Source organism: Pipistrellus kuhlii, unplaced genomic scaffold, assembly GCF_014108245.1.
Source record: "Pipistrellus kuhlii isolate mPipKuh1 unplaced genomic scaffold, mPipKuh1.p scaffold_m20_p_4, whole genome shotgun sequence".
Taxonomy (NCBI): Eukaryota; Metazoa; Chordata; class Mammalia; order Chiroptera; family Vespertilionidae; genus Pipistrellus; species Pipistrellus kuhlii.
The window spans coordinates 69,228,975-69,249,849 of record NW_023425540.1 but is presented as its reverse complement, the minus strand read 5'-3'; the positions used below and the strand labels follow the sequence as shown (position 1 = coordinate 69,249,849).

At 36.2% G+C, this 20,875-nt stretch overlaps 1 protein-coding gene across 9 annotated transcripts in view; it reads right to left on the bottom strand.

Moving 5' to 3' along the window:
- Positions 1-20,875, bottom strand: part of SLC12A2 (solute carrier family 12 member 2) — an 85,708-nt gene that overhangs the window by 10,944 nt on the left and 53,889 nt on the right. For 6 of the 9 annotated variants that reach the window (XR_006739645.1, XM_036408924.2, XM_036408921.2 and 3 more), the window contains 6 exons: positions 18,137-18,248; positions 15,028-15,168; positions 10,737-10,843; positions 6,841-6,920; positions 3,407-3,532; positions 658-705 (listed from right to left, as the gene is read on the bottom strand). Coding sequence is in view for 7 of the 9 variants with exons in the window: in XM_036408924.2 (XP_036264817.1) it covers positions 658-705; positions 3,407-3,532; positions 6,841-6,920; positions 10,737-10,843; positions 15,028-15,168; positions 18,137-18,248 (614 nt within the window). In the remaining 2 variants the exon portion in view is untranslated. Of the gene's footprint in view, positions 1-657; positions 706-2,048; positions 2,215-3,406; positions 3,533-6,840; positions 6,921-10,736; positions 10,844-15,027; positions 15,169-18,136; positions 18,249-20,875 lie in introns of those variants that run through there. The other 3 variants (XR_004982822.2, XM_045571120.1, XM_036408922.2) reach the window with 3 other exon arrangements.

Sequence of the window (20,875 nt, the reverse complement as noted above, 5' to 3'; positions counted from 1 at the left end):
AACTCCTAGACCAAATTTTTAAAGCAGAAATCCATAGGAGGAAATCTGATGACTTTTGCAGAATGCCTATCATTCACTTTTCATGCTGCCACGATGTATGCAAACATGACGAATGATTTGCATGATGAAGTAATATGGCTACCAAACCACACTGCTCCATAACTCTCACCTCTATCTCCTTCTCATAAAATTCATGTACGTTGACATGACTGTGTATCTCCCAAACGCAGCAGGACTGTGAGAAATATTGTAGTTTTTGAAATGAAAAATATATTAGTATCAAAATTAAGGACTTGGCTGGGTACCACTGATGGTAAAGAATGCAGTGACACTGTAAATAAACCTATTTCAGTGTCTCTACTTATCGTCTAAACCATGCAGTTAAAATTAAAAAATTAATACTGACTTTCAGAATTTGAATATTTAAGAAATGCTATGATGACTTAAAAGAATTAGTATTTGATAAATCACCTTTTCCTGGGGTGATTTAACTCTTTAATTAGACTAATGATGATTTTTCTAATCTGCATTTAATAAATAACTGTAACATCACCTCACCATGAAAATAAAAACTAAGATAAAAAAAATTATAAGGTTGGAGATAAAGAATTACTAGTATGAAAAAGGGATTAAAATAAAATGATGAAAAATGCCTGCCTTTTTTCAACAGTGGTTGAGTTGGAGTCTTGCCATCCTCTTCCTCATCTAGATTATGTTTAAAAAACACAAAATATAAGTTAATCGCCTTTATATTAATAAAATAATGAAATGTAAATAGAGCATATTTATAAATAAAACATAGTATGAAGAAACAGTCTGAAAAATAATCAAGACTGAAGATCAATATTTTCTGCACTGTGTGTTCAGGATTTAAAAAAGCAAACATTTTAGACCTCTCCAACGGGGGCTACTGATTAACACTCACCCCTAAAATTGTATTCCTCTACAACTGACCAAAACTTTAGTAGAATTTTTAAACTTTTTTAAACTTTCATATCTGAAATCAGGTGACAAGATGTCGAACTATGGCTAATAGAGGAGAAATATGACATTAAAAAATTGACGTTCCAGATAACACATAAACTTTAATCATTATGCAAATGACTGAAAAGTAATTTTAGAAACACTTAAGGGATATTTGGTGTTTGTACAAATCATTTGCCACTGGAAATATTAAGAAATTTGATCAGTCAGAGTCTCTTGGTTTATATAAAATGCCAGGTTACATAGGAGTGGTTTTTTTCCATTACATAAAATTGTATATATGCATATACAGCTATGTCTTCATATACATGTCTATTTAAATACCTATAAATGTCTTCCTAGAGTTAACAGTTTTTCTAATCTCTCTCTCTCTCTCACTCACTCACTCAAATGTAAGCTTGCAGTATTTGTTTAAGGCATATAACATATAAAACTTCCAGCCTGGACAGGAAAGAGTACACTGCAGTGGGCTCTTGAGCCAGACTCCCAGTATTCTAATATCACTACTGACCCCTTTCCTGGCTGTGACTTAACCCCTCACTTTCCTCAGTAATAAAGAGGATGAACAGTATCTACCTCTTAATGTTATTATATTGCAAACAATGCACTTAAGTCAGTGCTTAGCACAAAATAAAAGGGTGCTTTTTTGTTCTTTTGAATACTCAATAATCAAGGCAGAAATATCAAATATCTATATTTAATAACCATATCAGAATTTTCTTAATTCCAAACTTTTAAAACTGTATAAACTTTTCTATGATTTCTATGCTAATTTTGAAAAAATTGGCAAAACAGAAAAATAATCACGCTATTTTTGAATGCTAATTTATTACGCCTGTTATGAAACAGGAAACATTTCAAATATTTTAATTTTTTAATATTAAATATTGTTCCTATAGATATTTAATATTATCTGTCTTTGAAGAAAAAAACATTTATAAATATAACTTTGGACATTCTGTATTGATTTCAAAGAGCTGAGAAATTTCAAGGAAATATTGACACTTTGATTTAAACTAAATTAAAATTATTTAAATTTTTATAACAAATAGAAATATACTAACCCAGTGTCCTACTTCATAAAAATAATGATTATAAGATTATGACACACATTAATGAACTAATGTATGGGTAATATCTACTAAATTGTGGAAGGCACTAAGTAGATGCTTGATAAATATTACTTCTTCCCCTTCCATCATAGTTTTATCTATTGATTTCTAGCAGATTCTGTAAAGGAAAGGATTTGTTTTAGGCAAGAGAAAAGGACAAATGAAAAGTAAGAGGAAATGAAAGACCGAATACCTAAACTAAACATAAATGCAGAAACATAAGAAGAGTGCTGTCATAATCAGTTTTATAGAGTTTTGAGATGAAACAGAAAAAAATATAATCAAGCCAGCAAAGAACTGAAAGGAACAATGGGCCTCAACTAAGCTGTCAACTACCATTACCCTAAGCAAACAGATAAATGAAGAAAGAAATAAAAAGCAACATTGATGCTTGTAAATAATCTAAAAATGATCAATTTTCTGAGATAGGAATTCCTGACAAAGAATGACAATTATTTTACAGAAATAAAAATGTAATATGGTTTGATGATTTACAGTGCAGATTTTTCTTGTTGCATGTCAATTGGGAATAGGACAGATGGAGATACTAAACTAAACAGAGGTAGGAGAGTGAGGGTGGGAGAGTACGATTTGGAAGTCATCTCTCTTTCCTTCTCATAAACATGACATATAGATTTGTGGATGAAGTTATCTGAAAGTCTCAAGAAACCTGGAAATCACTTTGTGGCTAAGATCACATGAGATACCAGTGGTATTATGTCTGTAATTTTGGCTGAATAGTGTAGCACCCAAATACAAATAGCTTGTTTCTTCAGAAAGACTAAATTAAGAAAATTGCACTTGATTTTTTTTTCATTGTTTTACCTAAACTTCAGATGCAAAAGTAGAATATTCTGAATATCTCAGCACATAAATAAAAACCCTGGCATTTAAATACCTTGATTTACTAAAAAGAATAAAAAAGGTTAATTATATAAACTTAATTTCTTTCAATATTATCATGTGCTTGTAATAGGTACATCACTTTAAAATTATGTTTCTTTACCAGTTCAGATTTAACCAAAGCTTCAAATTAAAATGTTTTCTTTGAAACAAGTATAAATAAAAACATATAAGAAAATATTACTAGATAATTAATTGGTATAGTTTTTGTTCTGTGATCCACTTTAATATCTTAAAAATTAATTATTTTGTAGATAGTTTTGAAAGCCATAAATTTTGAGCAACTAGAAATGAAAAGTAAAAATTTGAGGACAGGTTACCTTATTAAGTATGTTATATAATAAACCCATTTCTCCCCAAATTAAAACATGACCATTAATGAAATCTCTTGTTTGAATAAAAATTACCTTTATGTGTAATGGTTTTTTCACTAGATGGTTTGGAAGTATCTAAATCTGATTTCTTACTATACTCCATGCTTAGTACCACATCCTTGACGCCAGGAGATTTCTCTTGTGATGACAGTAATTCTTCTGTAGATATGAAAGTGTTTAAAATATTATCTAACCTTATTTTAACTATTAAGGAAAACATCATGGTATAATATCAATTGAATGACCATTTCAAGCAAAGTTCATTATAAAATAAGTTTATAATAAATGATTTCTGATGTAAACAAATGTGCTAACTGTTTTGAAAAGACTTCACTTCAATATCTTGAGCCACAACTAAGTGTCAGACATCTGAATAAGGTGCTGGGGAATCAGTAATGAATGAGATTCATGAAACACAAGAATCTGGTAGACAAAAGAATGATGTATGAAATGTGAATCAACTCTACTCTTAAAGTCATTTACACATATAAAAAATGTAAAATGTGACAGATGTTCATATATATGTAAGGTGACAGACAACACTGAAAAATTACACCCATAACTACAAAGCAAAACGAGGAAATAGTCCTTTCCCAAACTCATGGTAAAAGCGCCATTTCTTCATTTTCTGGTTTTTTTTTGGGGGGGGGGGAGGGGAAGAGTTAGGAAACATTTAACTTGCACCATAAAAATATTTATCATGAAGACAAACATAATATGAATTGGATCATCTGTCCATAATCCTCATCACTGATTTTTGCATTAAGAGAAATAACAATAGAAACTATGTGAGCTTCCATGCAGGCACTGCTAAAAGCTTCACAAGCCTTATCTCCTTTTTAATCTTCACAACAACCCTATGAAGTAATTATATTTTAACAGATGAGGAAACTGAGGCTTGGATGTCAATACATTTGCCCAGACTACAAAACTACTTTGACAAAAAAGCTGGGATTTGTAAAGCAGATATGACTGTTCTTTAATCCTTGTGCTAAATCAAACCCCTGTCTTCAAATCCTACTGATGAATAACAAGAATTTCGAGCCAGGACCGGTTTGTCTCAATGGATAGAGCATCGGCTTGGGGACTGAAGGGTCCCGGGTTCGATTCTGGTCAAGGGCATGTACTTTGGTTGCGGGCACATCCCCAGTAGGGGGTGTGCAAGAGGCAGCTGATCGATGACTCTCTCTCACCGATGTTTCTAACTCTCTCTCTCTCCCTTCCTCTCTGTATAAAATCAATAAAAATATATTAAAAAAAAAAAAAAAGAATTTCGAGACAATTTTCATGATGGTAAACACATAAAAATACTCCCAAGTTCCAATCATATTCAAAATCTCAGTAAACTATACAATTATGTAATTTATTGGCTAAACTGATATTTTTTTAATGAAAGGGAACACTACAAATAATTATGCAGAGTTAATAGATACCCTAAACCTAAATTACTCTGAGCAAGTGAGAATCAAAATAGTATTTTGGCCAAAACCAGTGACTAGAGCGTCATCCTGCAGACTGAAGGGTCCCGGATTCGATTCCGGTCAAGGACGTGTACTTCAGTTGCGGACATATCTCCAGTGGGGGGTGTGCAGGAGGCAGCTAATCGATGTTTCTCTCTCATCCATGTTTCTAACTCTTTATCCCTCTCCTCTCTGTAAAAAAAATCAATAAATAAAATAGTATTTTGCAAGGCCTACTCTAGAGTAAGAAAGTGCATTTTCAGCAAGCTATACTTTTGTGTTATATGGATAAAGATCTTAAAGTATTCATTTCTGGAATGCACAATATCCTTAAAATGGTGAAGGGAGTGGGAAGAATAAAACAGTTTAAATTATGGTTATGAACAGATGACAAAAGTTCATTATATATCTTTCAGCTATTTAGGCTTTAGCCAATTTGGATGATTTGGTTAATCAACTAATAATGGTAAAATATTAGGTATGCAACTTTTCTTAAGCATTTAATATATTTTTAAGTCATTAGAGGCTATGGAATTTTCCATGGTTTTTTAAAAGTTTGCAAAAGCTAATATTATACCATAACTGGTTTCAATTTTCACTTTTTAAAAAATGGTTGGTGCTGAGACCGGTTTGGCTCAGTGGATAGAGCGTCGGCCTGCGGACTGAAGTTTTAAATGATTTGAAAATTATATTGTTGGAGAAGAAATTGGTGAGTGTCAAAGTTTAAGGATGGGGAGAGAGGAAGAGTATGGTGAAAGCTGTTTAGGGGTAGAACAAGGGAGATCTTTGTGGTGATGGAGTTCTGTATCTTGATTATGGTGCTGGTTACATTAATCAAAATACATGATACATAGCACAAAGTACACATATGTGCATGTATAGAACTGCAGATATGTAAGATGTTACCATTGGGAGAAAATGAATGAAGGGTACACAGGACATCTCTATATTTTTTATAATTTCTTGTGTATCTATAATTATTTCAGAACAAAATGATTTAAAAATGATTTTGAGGGTCTTTTCCAGAGACAGAGTAAACTTTATCACAATGTTTAGTTTTTCACTATTGATGTGCCTCTTTATATAAAGCATGACTTGCATAAATAAACATGAACATGTCTAACAATTTAGCCCGTCCTCCAGCTCCCCCCAGTATCCCAGGGCTTTGATGACATTTTATTTTTCTCCAACTATTTTATGTATTACACTAGAGGCCCGGTGTATGGCATCGTGCACTGGGGGATGGGGTGGAGGGAAGAGTGTGCCTAAGCCGACAGTGGGACATCTCCCAAGGGGTCCTTAGCGCTGCCACTGCACTCACAAACCGTGAGCCTGGCTTCTAGCTGAGCAATGCTCCCCCAATGGGAGCACACTGACCACCAGGAGACAGCTCCTGCATTGAGTGTCTGCCCCCTGGTGGTCAGTGTGCATCAAGCAACCAGTCGTTCTGCTGTTCGGTCGATTTGCATATTAGGGCTTTATTATATAGGATATTTTTACAAATTTGGCCAATTTAGAATAGTTACCAATGTTTGTTTCTCTTAAACTGATGATTGGATTGAATTTTATTCTGTAATCACTAGCCATTATCCAAGTTAGTAGAATGAATGAAAAAGCATAAACTTTAGTGGAGCCAAACATGTAACCTTTTTTTTTTGTTTTTTAAATATATTTTTATTGATTTCTGAAAGATGAAGGGAGTGGGAGAGACAGAAATATCACTGGTAAGAATCATCAATTGGCTGTATTCTGCACACCCCCTACTGGAGATCAAGTCCACAACCCAGGCATTTGCTCTGACAGGCATCGAACCATGACTTCCTGGTTCATGGGTTGACTCAATCGCTGACCCACACTGGCTGAAACCAGATCTGATCTTAAAATACCATTAACTAAGTACATAACACAACAGATAATATTAAAATTATTGAAGGACTTGTAAGACATACTTTTCTAACAAAGTAATTTATATATTTAAAATAAAAAGTTATTTCAAAAAAGATTTACCTTGTCCTTGAAGATGAGATATGTCCAGACCCTCTTTTAGGCGAATAACCACTACTCCATATTGTATGTCAAAGGCATCACTATAATAGGAAAAAGAAAAAAAAAATTGTCCCTCCTCTCTAAAATGAAGGCAATAATTGAAGATTTTTAAAATTACTTTCAGCTTTAAATGTCTGATTCTTTAATATGCTTAAAACTCTTTAATATGCTCACCATAGTATGAGCCAAGATAGTTTCAAATACAATACCATTCCTTTCTCTTTTACTGTAATGTTTCTAAAACTATTTGCATAAAGATCTTTATAATATTGATAATCTACCTAAAGCAGCTATTTAAAGCAGTAACTATTTTTATCCTATCAGAAACAAGCTAAATTTATGGAGCCAAACCATTATTTAATTTAAACTTATATCCCTAAAGTCAAGAGAAATACATGAAGACAAAAATGGATTTTATTACTGAGAATTAGATCAGATTGTAGAGAATGAAGGGATCGTTTCTCAAAGGAGAAACGGTATTTTTAAATAATTTAAAATTTTTTACAAAACTAGTTATAAAAAGTACTCCTAAGATTTTATATGCATTGCAGACATGTATTCAAAAGTTGTTTTGATTTTTTTTTTAAACACAAATGGGAGCATCCCATACATACATAATATACCGTATTTTTTGGACCATAAAACGCTCTGGACCATAAGATGCACCAGTTTTTAGAGAAGGGAAATGAAGAAAAAAAGATTCTGAAACAAATAGTGTCCTAAAATATTTTATGTGCATTAAAACCCAACATCACAGTCATAAACACATATAATCAACCCTGTAAAGTAAACAGCAGCATTTAGAACCATTTTAGAGCCGGGCAAGCACACAGAGACCACACAGAGCCGGGCAAGTAAAAAAACTTTTTTTAAAAAGTATATGTGTAGGCTATATTTGGACCATAAGACGCAGGGACTTTTCCCCCCCACTTCTGGGGGGGAAAAAGTGCGTCTTATGGTCCGAAAAATACGGTACATTAAACCTTTGTACACAACTCTAAAACCAGATTTAAAATTATATAAATTTTGTTAATACCATAAATCACATCAACTCAAGTTCTCCTCAGATCTACTAAAAAAAACTCCAAATTGCAAAACTTAGGTTGTTCCATTGAGGGGCAACCAGCTTACCCTAGGAAGAATTCTGGCTTACAATCCTATATAATAATAGAGGAATATGCAAATTAGCCAGGACACCGTAATGTGTTGACCACTCAGCAGGAGGCATGCACAGCAGGAGTGGGGTGGGGACTGCCATCACTTGGAGGGTCTCTGCATGGCCCCCGGGGTGGCCCCCGGCAGAGGCAGCTATTGGTGGAGGCTGCTCAGCACTAATATGACACTGCCTGTGTGTGTGTCCTCCCCCAAGCCCCAGTGCTGATGTCAGTTTGCCTGTGTGCATCTCTGGCCTGGGACGTGGCAGTACCTGCATGGTCCCCGCCCAGTGCTGAGGTAAAGCTGCCTGTGTCCCCAGCCGGGGACGTGAAGCTGCCTCCGTTCATATACATTTTACTAATTTCCTTTCATCTCTGACACTTCTATTATAGAGAAAGGCCAAATAGCAACATTAAAATATTTCCTCTAATTAATTCTCTTTTGATGTGCACAAATTTTGTGCACCGGGCAGCTACAATAGTAAAATATAAACCCAAAGCCGAAGGGCAGTTACATATGTGTGAAAAAACAGCAAAGCTTTCATTTTTACAAAAAGAATTTAACAATTACTTGGGAAACTTTATTCATTGTGTATTTTATTATTTTTTTCATCATATTCTCTACATTATTAGTAGAAAGAGATTTTTAAAGTAAAGTATGAGATCTGCCTACTTTCTCAAATTGTTTTAAGGCATCTGAGAAGACAAATCTATCTTATGTGACACAGGCAAATAATTATGAGCTTTATGTATAGATACAAGAGGAGTTCCAGTAAGGGAAATAAATAATATGAACAGAGTAAAATCAGAAAGACAAAAAACAAAAGAAAAAACCGAACACTAGAAAGCCCCTAACAGGGAAGTCAAAGTGATGTAAATAAAAACTTAGGCACCTGATAAAGATAATTGGAAATAGCATTATACATGAATAGTAAACTCTGAACTTTATACTTTAAGGGGTGGAAAAGCAAAACATATTAGTACATTAAAAAAAAAAAATACACACCAAAACTAATGGACAAAAATGTGGTAATTGCTAAGGAGAGGGGGATGAAAGAAGTAGATGGCCTGGGGGGATAAATGGTGATGGAGACTTGACTTGGGATAATGAACACAATACAGTGTTGTAAAATTATGCACCTGAAACCTATATAATTATGTTAACCAATATCACCACAATAAGTTAGAAAAAAAAAAAAGATAAATAACAACAAAAAAGAAAAGTAACCTGCCGAAACCAGTTTGGCTCAGTGGATAGAGCGTTGGTCTGCAGACTGAAAGGTCCCAGGTTTGATTCTGGTCAAGGGCATGTACATTGGTTGCGGGCACATCCCCTGTAGGGGGTGTGCGGGAGGCAGCTGGTCGATGTTTCTAACTCTCTATCCCTCTCCCTTCCTCTCTGTAAAAAAATCAATAAAATATATATATATTTTTTAAAAGAAAGTAACCTAATAGATGAACCAAATAATTAACTGCAAAATTAGTTTGAGTGGGAAACAAATTTAACTTCTGAGGTTGATATTAGTGATGAAATCCCTTCCTCAGCATCAGATATTATTATCACACTACAGGCCTGGTGCATGAAATTCGTGCACGAGGGGGGGGAATCCCTTAGCCCAGCCTGCACCCTCTCCAATCTGGGACCCTATGGGGGATGTCCGACTACCGGTTTAGAATCGGGCCTAAACTGGCAGTTGGACATCACTCTCACAACACTGGACCGCTGGTTTTTAACTGCTTGACTGCCTTCCTGATCGTCCCTAACTGCCCCCCCCTGCTGGCCTGGTCGCCCCCATCTGCACACCCCAACCCCACAGGCCTGGTTGCCCCCAACTATCCCCCTTTGCTGGAATGGTTGCCTGACGCAGCCTGCTGTTCAGTCGTTTGGTCGTCCCTCACTAAGCCCCCTGCCAGTCTTGTTGCCCCATGCAGCCTGCTGTTTCAGTTGTGATGGTCCCTGACTTTGTATATATTAGGATAACTTAGAAGGGGATGGGTCGGACAACATTCAGGAACTCTGCACAACAACAACTCTAGGGATGTGAAAAAACTAACTTAAATGGGAAGCCAAATTATATGCGTGTTTGTGTGTGTGGCATTATTATTATGATCTCTGAACGCATAATAACCTGGCCACTCAGTGTACGTCCTATATAATAAAAGGCTAATAGGCAAATTGTCCCCTCTACCAGCAGGCAGAACGGCCAACTGCTCATGTCCCCATGGCCAGGCTGGCCAAACCCCACCTATGTAGGAATTCATGCACCAGGCCTCTAATTACACACACACTGAGTGGCCAGATTATTATGTGTTCAGAGATCATAATAATCTGGCCACTCAGTGTGTGTGTGTGTGTGTGTGTGTATGGTTTCCCCCAAAAAATCTATACAAACTTTAGCTGATAGTTCAGTTTTGAAAAGAAAATGTGTTTTTAATAAACACTGCCTTTATAATTATTCAAAGTGTGTGTATACATTTTTTTGGACACCCTATATGTGTATGAATGTTCATGTCTATATAAAGACAAAAGATCAGTCAAAATGTTTCATTAATAGATCAATTACAAACGCAGATAAGTGTGATTCTTTTCATTCTTATGCTTCTGCTACTAAAGACTATATGAAAAACAGGCTTCAAAAATCAGTGAAAGCTTTCAAAATTAACATTTTCTGAACTAAGTTATTGAATTAAAAGGATACTTACTGGAATACATTTATATACATATCCACATCCCTCATATCTGCTTGCAACCAATCTTTTTTAAATCCAAGGACAAGTGTGTTTGGTTTCATACGCCCAAGACCAGCAGCCTAAAATATAAGAAAAATACAACTTTAAAGATATAGTTAGTCTTTTATAAAAATCATAGTAACAGGAGTTTCCTCAGTTACATCTTTTGAAAATAGCCATTAAAACATCTAAAGGCTAAATGCATTGTTGGTTACAGTTCTGAATCACATCAATACTAAGTGCCCCCCAAAAAACAATGAACCACTCCTTTTGTAAGATTTTTAAAACTCAATTCCCAGGGTGTGTGTATTATTGTAGTAAAAAAAATTAAAACATTTTACCATTTTAATCATTTAAAAATGTACAATTCATTGACATTAATTATATTTACAATGTTGTACAACTAACCCCACCACCTATTTCCAAATCTGTCAAATCAGAAATTCTGTAACCATTAAGCAATAATCACTCATTCTCACCATCCTCCAGACCTGGTAACATTGCCTTTAGTCTGTAAGAATTTGCTTATCCTAGATATTCCCTACAAGTGGAAATATCAATGTAAAGGGCCTGAACTATACAGCAAGAGCATGATGTGGAAACTTTTTGGAAATGCTAATTATTGGGTCTTACCTCTGACCTACTGAAATCATTTCAAAGGGGGGCCTAGCGGTGTGTATTTTAATAAGTCTATTAGGTGATTCTCCTGCATAATGAAGTTTAAGAACCATTGCTCTAAGAAAATACTTTCTTCCATAACGTTTATTAAATATATAAGTAGTTACCAAAATGTTCCTATAAACTGTAGGAAAGCAGTAAGATTTACCCACTAGAACCAACTTTGTGAACGGGAGTCACATTCTACTTGAATTATTTAAATATTTTGCACACAAAGGTGAATAAAGTAGTAAATAATCATGTACCCACCCACCGCCTAGCTTAAAAAAGTAAACATTACACTCGTCAAGTGTCCTGTGTATCTTTCTCATGCACCATTTGTATTTTCACTATATATTCCATTATTTAGACATACATACGTATATACTTTAAGCTTACATATTTAAAAAGTTTGTATTTTAAAATTATTCATATAACTTGCAGTTTTTCCTTAATACTTTTTAAAATTTATTTTTGATATATAAGGCTCCTTTTACTGTTATATAGAGTTCCATTGGATTATTACACCACAATTTAATTTTGTGATTGACAGCTGAAGGCTGAAGTTTCTTCTTCTTCCCCCCCCCCCCCCCCACTATCACATATGGTGTTGGTAAGAAGTTTCAGATAGCCTTTTTCACATGTAAAATTTCCTCTAAGGTATACTCTTAAGAATGAAATGTCCTAGGATATCCACACTTTGAAATTTGCAGGACATTGCCAAGTTGCTGTCCAAAGTGACTGTCCAATCTACCACACAGTTCAAAGATTCCAATTGTTCTACATAATTTTTAACACTTGGCAGGCTTAATTTTGGTTACTTTGATAGGTATGCAGTTTTAATTTTTATTTCTATCATTTAGGTTTCCTCTTCACCTTGTATCTTTGCTCCCTTTTTTCTCTTACTAATTTACTAGTGGCCCAGTGCACGAATCCATGTACATTGAAAGGAAATTAATTAGAAGAAATATTTTAAGAAATATTTTAATATCACTACTCGCCTTTTCCCTATAATACAAGTGTCAACCAAATTCATGATAGACAATGACAGATTGAAACACATGCGTGTGGTTGGTGCCAGTGAGAGCTTTCTATAATAAATTTGCTTAATTAGACCTTAGCTAAACTTTTTTCAGCCCAGAGAAGCACCTCAACTTTTCTTCCAGGTAATTGTCAGAAACACAGCAGTAAACATCAACATGAAGCACATTATTATTGTAGATCACACAGGAAGAACAAAGGGTAAAATATTTAACTGCAGCAGAGTTTGACTATGTTCTGCGCAGTGAGAAAACCTGAAGACATTTTCAAGATCCACCATTTATTACTTCTTTTCAGTCAGGTCAAGTTTCTAAGCTTTCTAAATCTCCATTTTCCAGCTAATGAAAAGAAAATAGGATTCCACCAAGTCTCCTATCTACCTATTCCAGGACTTCTGTGAGGAACAAATAAGATGAGGCACAGGAAAACACTTAATGGACATTTGGTTAAAGTGTATCAATAAAATGTTTCCATCTGTGTTCCTGGGCTAAAGAAACTACAAGTAGGAAAGTCACTAGGGAGAGGAAGCTGGGCATTGCTATGTGATGTCATTACCTGGCACCCACAGCCACGTTTCCGGGCTGGGCTGGGCTGTGGGCTCCATTTTGCACTATGGGGTCTCAGCAATGTGGATTGTGATTTGGTGGGATGTCGCTGTGGAGTGATGGCAGGGCCTCTGTCCCACTTGGGGGAAAACGAGTATTGCTTTGTGGGCATCAGATCCATGGTGCCATTTCTCTGTAAATGGCCAGTGTGCACCACAGCAGCTCATGCGTTGAGAGTCTGCCCCCTGGTGGTCAGTGCATGTCATAGCGGTTGGTTGGATGGTCGGACGCTTAGCATATTAGCCTTTTATACACACACACACACACACACACACACACACACAATGAATGATGATTTGTGCAAGAATGATGCTTCCTTCCCCTGGTTGCTGGCACTGTCTTCACTCTGGCTGGAGCCGCCTTTCTGCCTTACCACGCTGCCCAGTGTGGCTGGGGCCATGCAGAATACCTGCATTGTTGCCATGGTGACGATGCAAGCAAGCATCCCACCCATGGCCACACGGTGCCTGTGTATGCAAATTAACCCACCATCTTTGTTGGTTTTTATTTGCATATCCACTCCTGATTGGCTGGTGGGCATTGTGGTACGGTCAATTTGCATCTTCTCTTTTATTAGTATAGATAGATAGTATTGCTTTATACATTGTGGACAAAAGTAGGTTTACAATTGTTTGTATGGAAAATAATATGATAGTTACTAATATAAGTACTCATAACCGTAAATATACCCTATATATTCTGATCTATCTCCTTTGGTGTATGGCTTCCTTTATTCGTTGTCATTATAAGCAGGAAAGCATTGTCTCATTTTTAAAAAAAATCTTTCTTAGCCAAAACAAGTTTGGCTCAGTGGATAGAGCGTCGGTCTGTGGACTGAAAGGTCCCAGGTTCGATTCCAGCAAGGGCATGTACCTTGGTTGCGGGCACATCCCCGGTTGGGGGTGTGCAGGAAGCAGCTGATCGATGTTCCTCTCTCATCAATGTTTCTAACTCTCTATCCCTCTCCTTTCCTCTCTGTAAAAAGTCAATAAAAATATATTTTTTGAAAAATCTTTCCTATAAAAGTTTTTAAAAATTGGCCTTTCATACATGTCTTTAATCCATGGATAATCAATCATCCCAGCTCATCCTTTCAATGCTACCTCAGCCAAATATTAAATTTCCTAAATGAGTGGCTCTATTTCTTCTATTTTGTTTCATTGCAATACCACAGTGTCTTAAAAACTATAGTCTCATATCTGTCAAAGCAACTTCACTCTCACTTCTTACAAATCCTGAGGATTGCCTAACCTATTCTTAACCTTGTGTTTGTCAAGTTTTAAAGAAACACAAAACAGAAAGGGCTTAGGTGAGAGTACTGAGCCTCCAACTTTGATTTAGCAAAACAGCTCCACAATTAACAGGGAGAAAGCTTCTTTTGAAGAAAGGGGTTCCTACAAAAAAATCTGTTGGCAAACACTGTATCAACCCATTTTTTGCTTCCCACAACCTTTAGGGGAGATGAAACTGAGTTTCAGATAATTTTATTAACTTGCTCAGTCCAAATTCCATAAGGAAGTGGCAGTGTAGCTTTTAAACCTACAGCTGATTCTAAATCCAACAATCGAGCCACTATATGCCATAGCATAAACTGAAAAAGAAGTCTAAGTTTAGTACTAGTAAAGAAACAGTGAGAAAGAACTACGTAGAATTTTTAAAAAAACTAAATAAGGGCTGCCATTACATCATACTCCTACAAAACAAAACAAAACAAAACAAACAAAAAAAACCCCAATGCAGTTAGAGAAATAGGCTAAGATAATAGGTTCTTCAGTAAGCCAAAAGCATATTGTTTTTATAGTTCCTTTAACTTTCAAATTATACATATCTTCGTATCTTACTTTAATACAGATATTTTAAAAGGTTTACCATCTATATCAATATGAAGAATGAAATAGAATGAGAGCTTTTAAAAGCTTACAATAAACTAAAATATCATTTGAAAGGCATAAGAAATTTACCTGCATCAAATACTGTGCTCCTTCTCTCAAGTCATCTGCATGTACTGGAGCATAAAAGGCTTTCATTTTGTTTTTAATAAGCCATCGCTGATATTTAGCTTGATCAATGGACATCTCTTTCATGGCTTGTCTTCGAGGTCCCTGTTAGGTAAAAATATTAATATCTTTAATTGAAAGATAATATATTCCTCATTTATAAAAATCTATTACCATTTTCCAGCGTATAAGATGACCGGGTGTATAAGACGACCCCCTAATTTTACAGTTAAAACATAGGTTTAGGCCTATATTCGCTGTATAAGACTACCCCCCACTTCCGAGGCAACACCAGTTCTTTTTTTAATAGACCGCCTCTCTGACTCTGGCCAATCTGAGCAGGCTTTTTACTAGAACACAGTGTAGCTTCAGGTACAGAACATGTACACTGTGTTCTAGTAAAAAGCCCGATCAGATTGGCCAGAGTCAGAGAGGCGGTCTATTAAAAAAAGAACTGGTGTTGCCTCGGAAGTGGGGGGTAGTCTTATACAGCGAATATAGGCCTAAACCTATGTTTTAACTGTAAAATTAGTGGGTCGTCTTATACACCGGAAAATACGGTATATTGGCTTAAACAAGGTGCCTAAACATTGGGGGTTGGGGAGAAGAGTATAATAAGGCATTTCATTTTCATGTAAGTGAATTCTTTCCAATACTTGATTATAAAAAGATGGAGTGATGAGCCAAGACCAGTTTGGCTCAATGGATAGAGCTTTGGCTTGGGGACTGAAGGGTCCCGGGTTCGATTCCAGTCAAGGGCATGTACCTTGGTTGCAGGCATATCCCCAGTAGGGGGTGTGCAAGAGGCAGCTGATCGATTACTCTCTCTCATCGATGTTTCTAACGATGTTTCTAACTATCTCTCTCCCTTCCTCTCTGTACAAAATCAATAAAATATATTTAAAAAAAAAAAAAAGATGGAGTGATGAAACAGTAAAGGCACACAGGGAGTGCCTGTAGAAAAGAGAATAGAAGAGGAAGAAACACAGACTGAAAAACATACAAGTACATCTTTCTTTCTCATTGTTGTTGTTAAACTTCACCTGAGGATATTTTTTTTCCCATTGCTTTTAAGAATGGAAGGGAGAAGGAAGAAGGGAGAGAGGAAGAGAGAGAGAGGAAGAGGAAGAGGGAGAAGGAGAGGGAGAGGGAGAGGAGAGGGAGAGGGAGGGGGAGAGGGAGGGGGAGAGAGGAGAGAGGGAGAAAGGGAGAGAGGGAGAGAGGGAGAGAGAGGGAGAGAGAGAGAGAGAGAGAGAGAGAGAGAGAGAGAGAGAGAGAGAGAGAGAGAGAGAGAGAGAGATCAATCTCCATTGGTTGCCTCTCACAAGGGCCTGAGAGGGGAGAGACCCAAGAGAGAGAGAGAGAGAGAGAGAGAGAGAGAGAGAGAGATCGATCTCCATTGGTTGCCTCTCACAAGGGCCTGAGAGGGGAGAGACCCAACTTGCAACCCAGGAGTGTGCCCTTGACCAGAAATGGAACCCAAGACCCTTCAGTGCTCAGGATGACACTCTAGCCACTGACCCACACTGATCAGGGCTGGAAATGAGCTTTTTAAGCTTGCAATTCAATCTGAGCCTTGTAAGCAACACATAAATGTGTTATATACAAACTAGAGGCCCAGTGCACAAAATTCATACATGGGGGGTGAGGAGGTGTCTCTCAGCCCAGCCTGCACCCCCTCCAATCTGGGATTCTTCTCACATTCCAGGACTGCTAGCTCCCAACCGCTCACCTGCCTTTGCCTGATTGCCCCTAACTGCTTCTGCCTGCCAGCCTGATCACCTCTTAACCACTCCCCTGCCAGCCCGATTGCCCGTAAGTGTCCTCCCCTGCTGGCCCGGACACCCCTAACTGCCCTCCCCTGCCGACCTGGTCACCCCAACTGCCCTCCCCTGCAGGCCTGGTCTCCCCCAAATGCCCTCCCCTGCAGGCCTGGTCATCCACAACTGCCCTCCTGTGCTGGCCTGGTCCTCCCTAACTGCCCACACTGCCTTCCCGTAGAGGCCATCTTTGACCACATGGGGGAGCCATCTTGTGTTCTTGGAGTGCCGGTCAATTTGTATATCACTCTTTTATTAGATAGGATGTATAAAGCAAAAATCTAAAACTAAGTTTAAGAGCATTCTCTAATTACACATGAATAAGTAAAAGAAAATACAACTTATCTTTCCTCATAGAAAAATTGCCCCATATCTAATTTCTTATGCTCAATATCCCAACTTGAAGACAAACTAGAAAACTCCTCAGGTCCCAAGTGGGATCAGTGTCTCAATGTGTTCTTCGACCACCCTACACACACAACACAGCTTTGACTTTGCTCCTATTTAATTAGAAGAGCAAATCTAGCAGGGGCTTGGACATGGACATACAATACACATTTCTAGTGCCAAACAATAGAACTTGGGAGAAATGCTAATCTGACAAATAATTGCTCTAATTTCTTATGCAGAACAGGTGATTCATCTTCTAGTGACTGTTTTCAAATAGCCAAGATGCCAAAAAACAGAAAACTACTTTTGGACAAAGGTTTACCACTATTTTTAATATTTTTTTACTCATGGTAAAAACAAAAATTAATGAATAATTAAAAGGGCTTGAACTTGTAAATTCAGTATTCACTTTACTCTTCTTATATACTGGTACTAGAAATATTCATGGTGATTTGTCTACCTCCTCCAACCTTTTTTCCTAGTAAGCAAATATTCTCAGGACTTTATGAGAAATTTCAGTAAGAAAAAAGTACATACTACATTTCATTTAGCCCCCTTACTTGGTTATCAAGAAGCTACTTTGCCTAACCAAACCATTCTATAAGGGCAATATAGTTTGCTAAATCTACTCAAAATAAATAAGAAAAACAATTAAGATTTCAAATTCCAATATCGTTTTAGAAATAGGACTTTAAGACAGTTTAGCAGCAAAAACATTATGACAAAAATAACTGCCTCTTTCAAAAAACACATGCAACAGATTTGTTTATCTTATAAAATTATTTCAGGTTTAGGAAGTCCCATAAATTATAAATTATATACACAGTAAAAAAAATGTTTTAATATAGAAAATAAACACTTACCATATGTACATGACCACAGATCATCAAACCAACATTTTTTGTGAAATCATGGACAAGATGAAGTAGAGCTGGGCGTGAGTTTGGAGCACCTGTCATAACAAGACACTGCGGCCTAGTTTAAGATTGAAAATAAAAACAAAATTAGAGTTTAGGTTTTTGGCAACAAGGACATGACTTTAAGTTGCTTCTCGAAGAACATATTATTACACTAGAATTTCATTTATGTTAAGTGTCCTCAAGACACAGGCCAGAGGATTCTCATAAAAGATGCCTTTAGCCAGGGTTTCTTGATATATGAGAAATGCAGAAACAGAACCTTCTTAGAACAAACATCATCCAAATGCTCTTCAAAAGTAATAGGTAGTATTATATATCAATATTCTGGTAGGTATTACAGAGGGAAACGACCATACTGATTAAAAATTATGTAACAACTGTGTATCTTCTAAAGGTAATAAATATCCCAGTTCTTTCATGGAATTCATAAAACTTCCTCAGAGCACAAAAAACAGGTCACTATCCTTCTTAGCTTGATCACATGATAATTACTAGTACTTCTGCTTTGTAATATTAGCCCTCTCTATTCTAGCCTAATTTTTATGGCTGCTGCCATATAAGTAAAAGCATCTATGGTGACAAAAAAGGGTTCTATTTGGACTAAAGGTTTTCAATCTAATTAATTAAGATGAGAACAAAAATTCAATTGAAATGACAGAGGCATAACTTACATATTTATTTTTCCTGAGTACAAATAAAAATCAGGTTTTTGATGAAAAAATATTTAGGTATCCTTTTTGTAAGTTCAAACAGATAAAAAATTTTTAGAACAAGAATTTGTATAATTAAAACAAAATAACAAAAAGTAGACTAAAAATTCTGCCTTAATCACTAATTATTAGGTTAGTTACTGACCATACTCATACAATAAGCATGAAAACCTGAATAAAAGTGGAAAATATATTAACATTCACAATTTTAGCAAGCTGTCTGAAAAACCAATTCTGTCTGGGAGTGCTGCTTTGGAGCAATTAAACATGTCTGTGGCCCAGCCCGCTAATATAATCCACTGTCCCCATATGAGTGTTAGCAGGTTAGGTAGGCTCCCAGCTACAGATTACATTTTTAGCCTTCCTAGTAGCTAAAACTAGCCTCTTGACTGGTGTACAGCCCACATGATATTCCTGTTTCCAGGTTGTGTCCTTTAATAAGGAAGTTGGCCACCTTCCATACTTTCCTATAAGCTAGACGATGGATGTAGTAATGACATTGACCACTTTGACAAAAACACCTCCTATGGAATGGCTGACTGAGAAGATACAAAGAATGTGTGACCCGATGACCAAGTGCAGCAAATCTAATTACCATGAATCATCCATCTGTCTCTGGAATATCACATAACACCTATGTCTATCTTATTTAGGCACTATTTTTTTTCAACTTTTTGTTATGGTAATTTAAGTTATACTCAGTATTACTTTGGGAAATTAATTTGTAGTTCTTATCTTAATAGTAAACATAGCACAAAGGCATACATTATTTGGTACAGTTTTATCATACCAAAAAAGATATGGCACAAAATATATTAGGGATGACTGTTAATAACAATGACAGAGTATGAACATCTCATGATATCATGAGATTTTTTTAAGGCACAACACCAGGAAAATATAAAGAATATTTACAATAGGCTACAACAGTATTGAACTATTAATAGCTAGAAAAAAGATGGAAGAATAAAGGATTTTACAAATCAGGAAAAAGCTACATCCTAAATGAACACAACAGAAATCTGTGAAGCTACGTGATTTTACATCTAAAAAAATTATCCAAAAGCCTAGGAGTTAGAGGCAGTTAGATACATCTGGACGTGGCCAGGGGTGGGGCAACTTGTTAAAGAAACTAAAATAAGGAGTGGTTTAAAGTTTTCATTGACACCCCTGGCGAGGTGGCTCAGTTGGTTCAATTTCCAGTCAGGCCACATCCCTGGGTTTCATGGTATGGATGACAAACCAATCAATGTTTCTACCTCAATAAATGTCTATTTCTCTCTGAAATTGATAAAAAAGCATATCCTTAAGTGAGGGGGTAAAAAAAAAAAGCAACGAGACAAACCCAGATTATTTCCATCATTACGATGTCCTTCTGCAGTCCTATTATAGGGCTCACTCGCTAGAGACGGCCTCTCTTTACTTTTCTCTTTTCAGCCTCTCTTTACTCCAAAGCTGAAGACCTGTGGTCTCTGGGGACTTTTCATTTGACAAAAAAGGAGAGGTGGATCGAAATACATAACAAAAAGAACACACAAAAACTTTTCCTACTGGGAGAAATTTGGTATGGCAAGTCTTTACTGGTGCTTATCCTCCCTTTAGGGTTTCTGAAAAATCATTTTCCCTTTTGCTTCACTAACAAACATGCAACATATTTCTGTGTTTACTTACATTATGGAATAATTTTTAAGTTAACTGTTCAAAAATATTAAAATATAAAGTCATTTGAGAAAAACTAATAAATACTCTATTCTACGACATTGACTGTCATTAAAACTGGTTTCTGTTCGTCAAAGATGAGAAAGAAGCAATTAACATGAAAATATGTAACACCATAAAATTACAAAATACAGTATGTCAAAAAGTTATGGATTTATTACTTAATAGTTATAAACTATTTATATTATTTCAGTGGTCACAGAGAAGATGATGCCTACCATTTAAAAGGCTTTAGATGAGCCTGGCTGGTGTG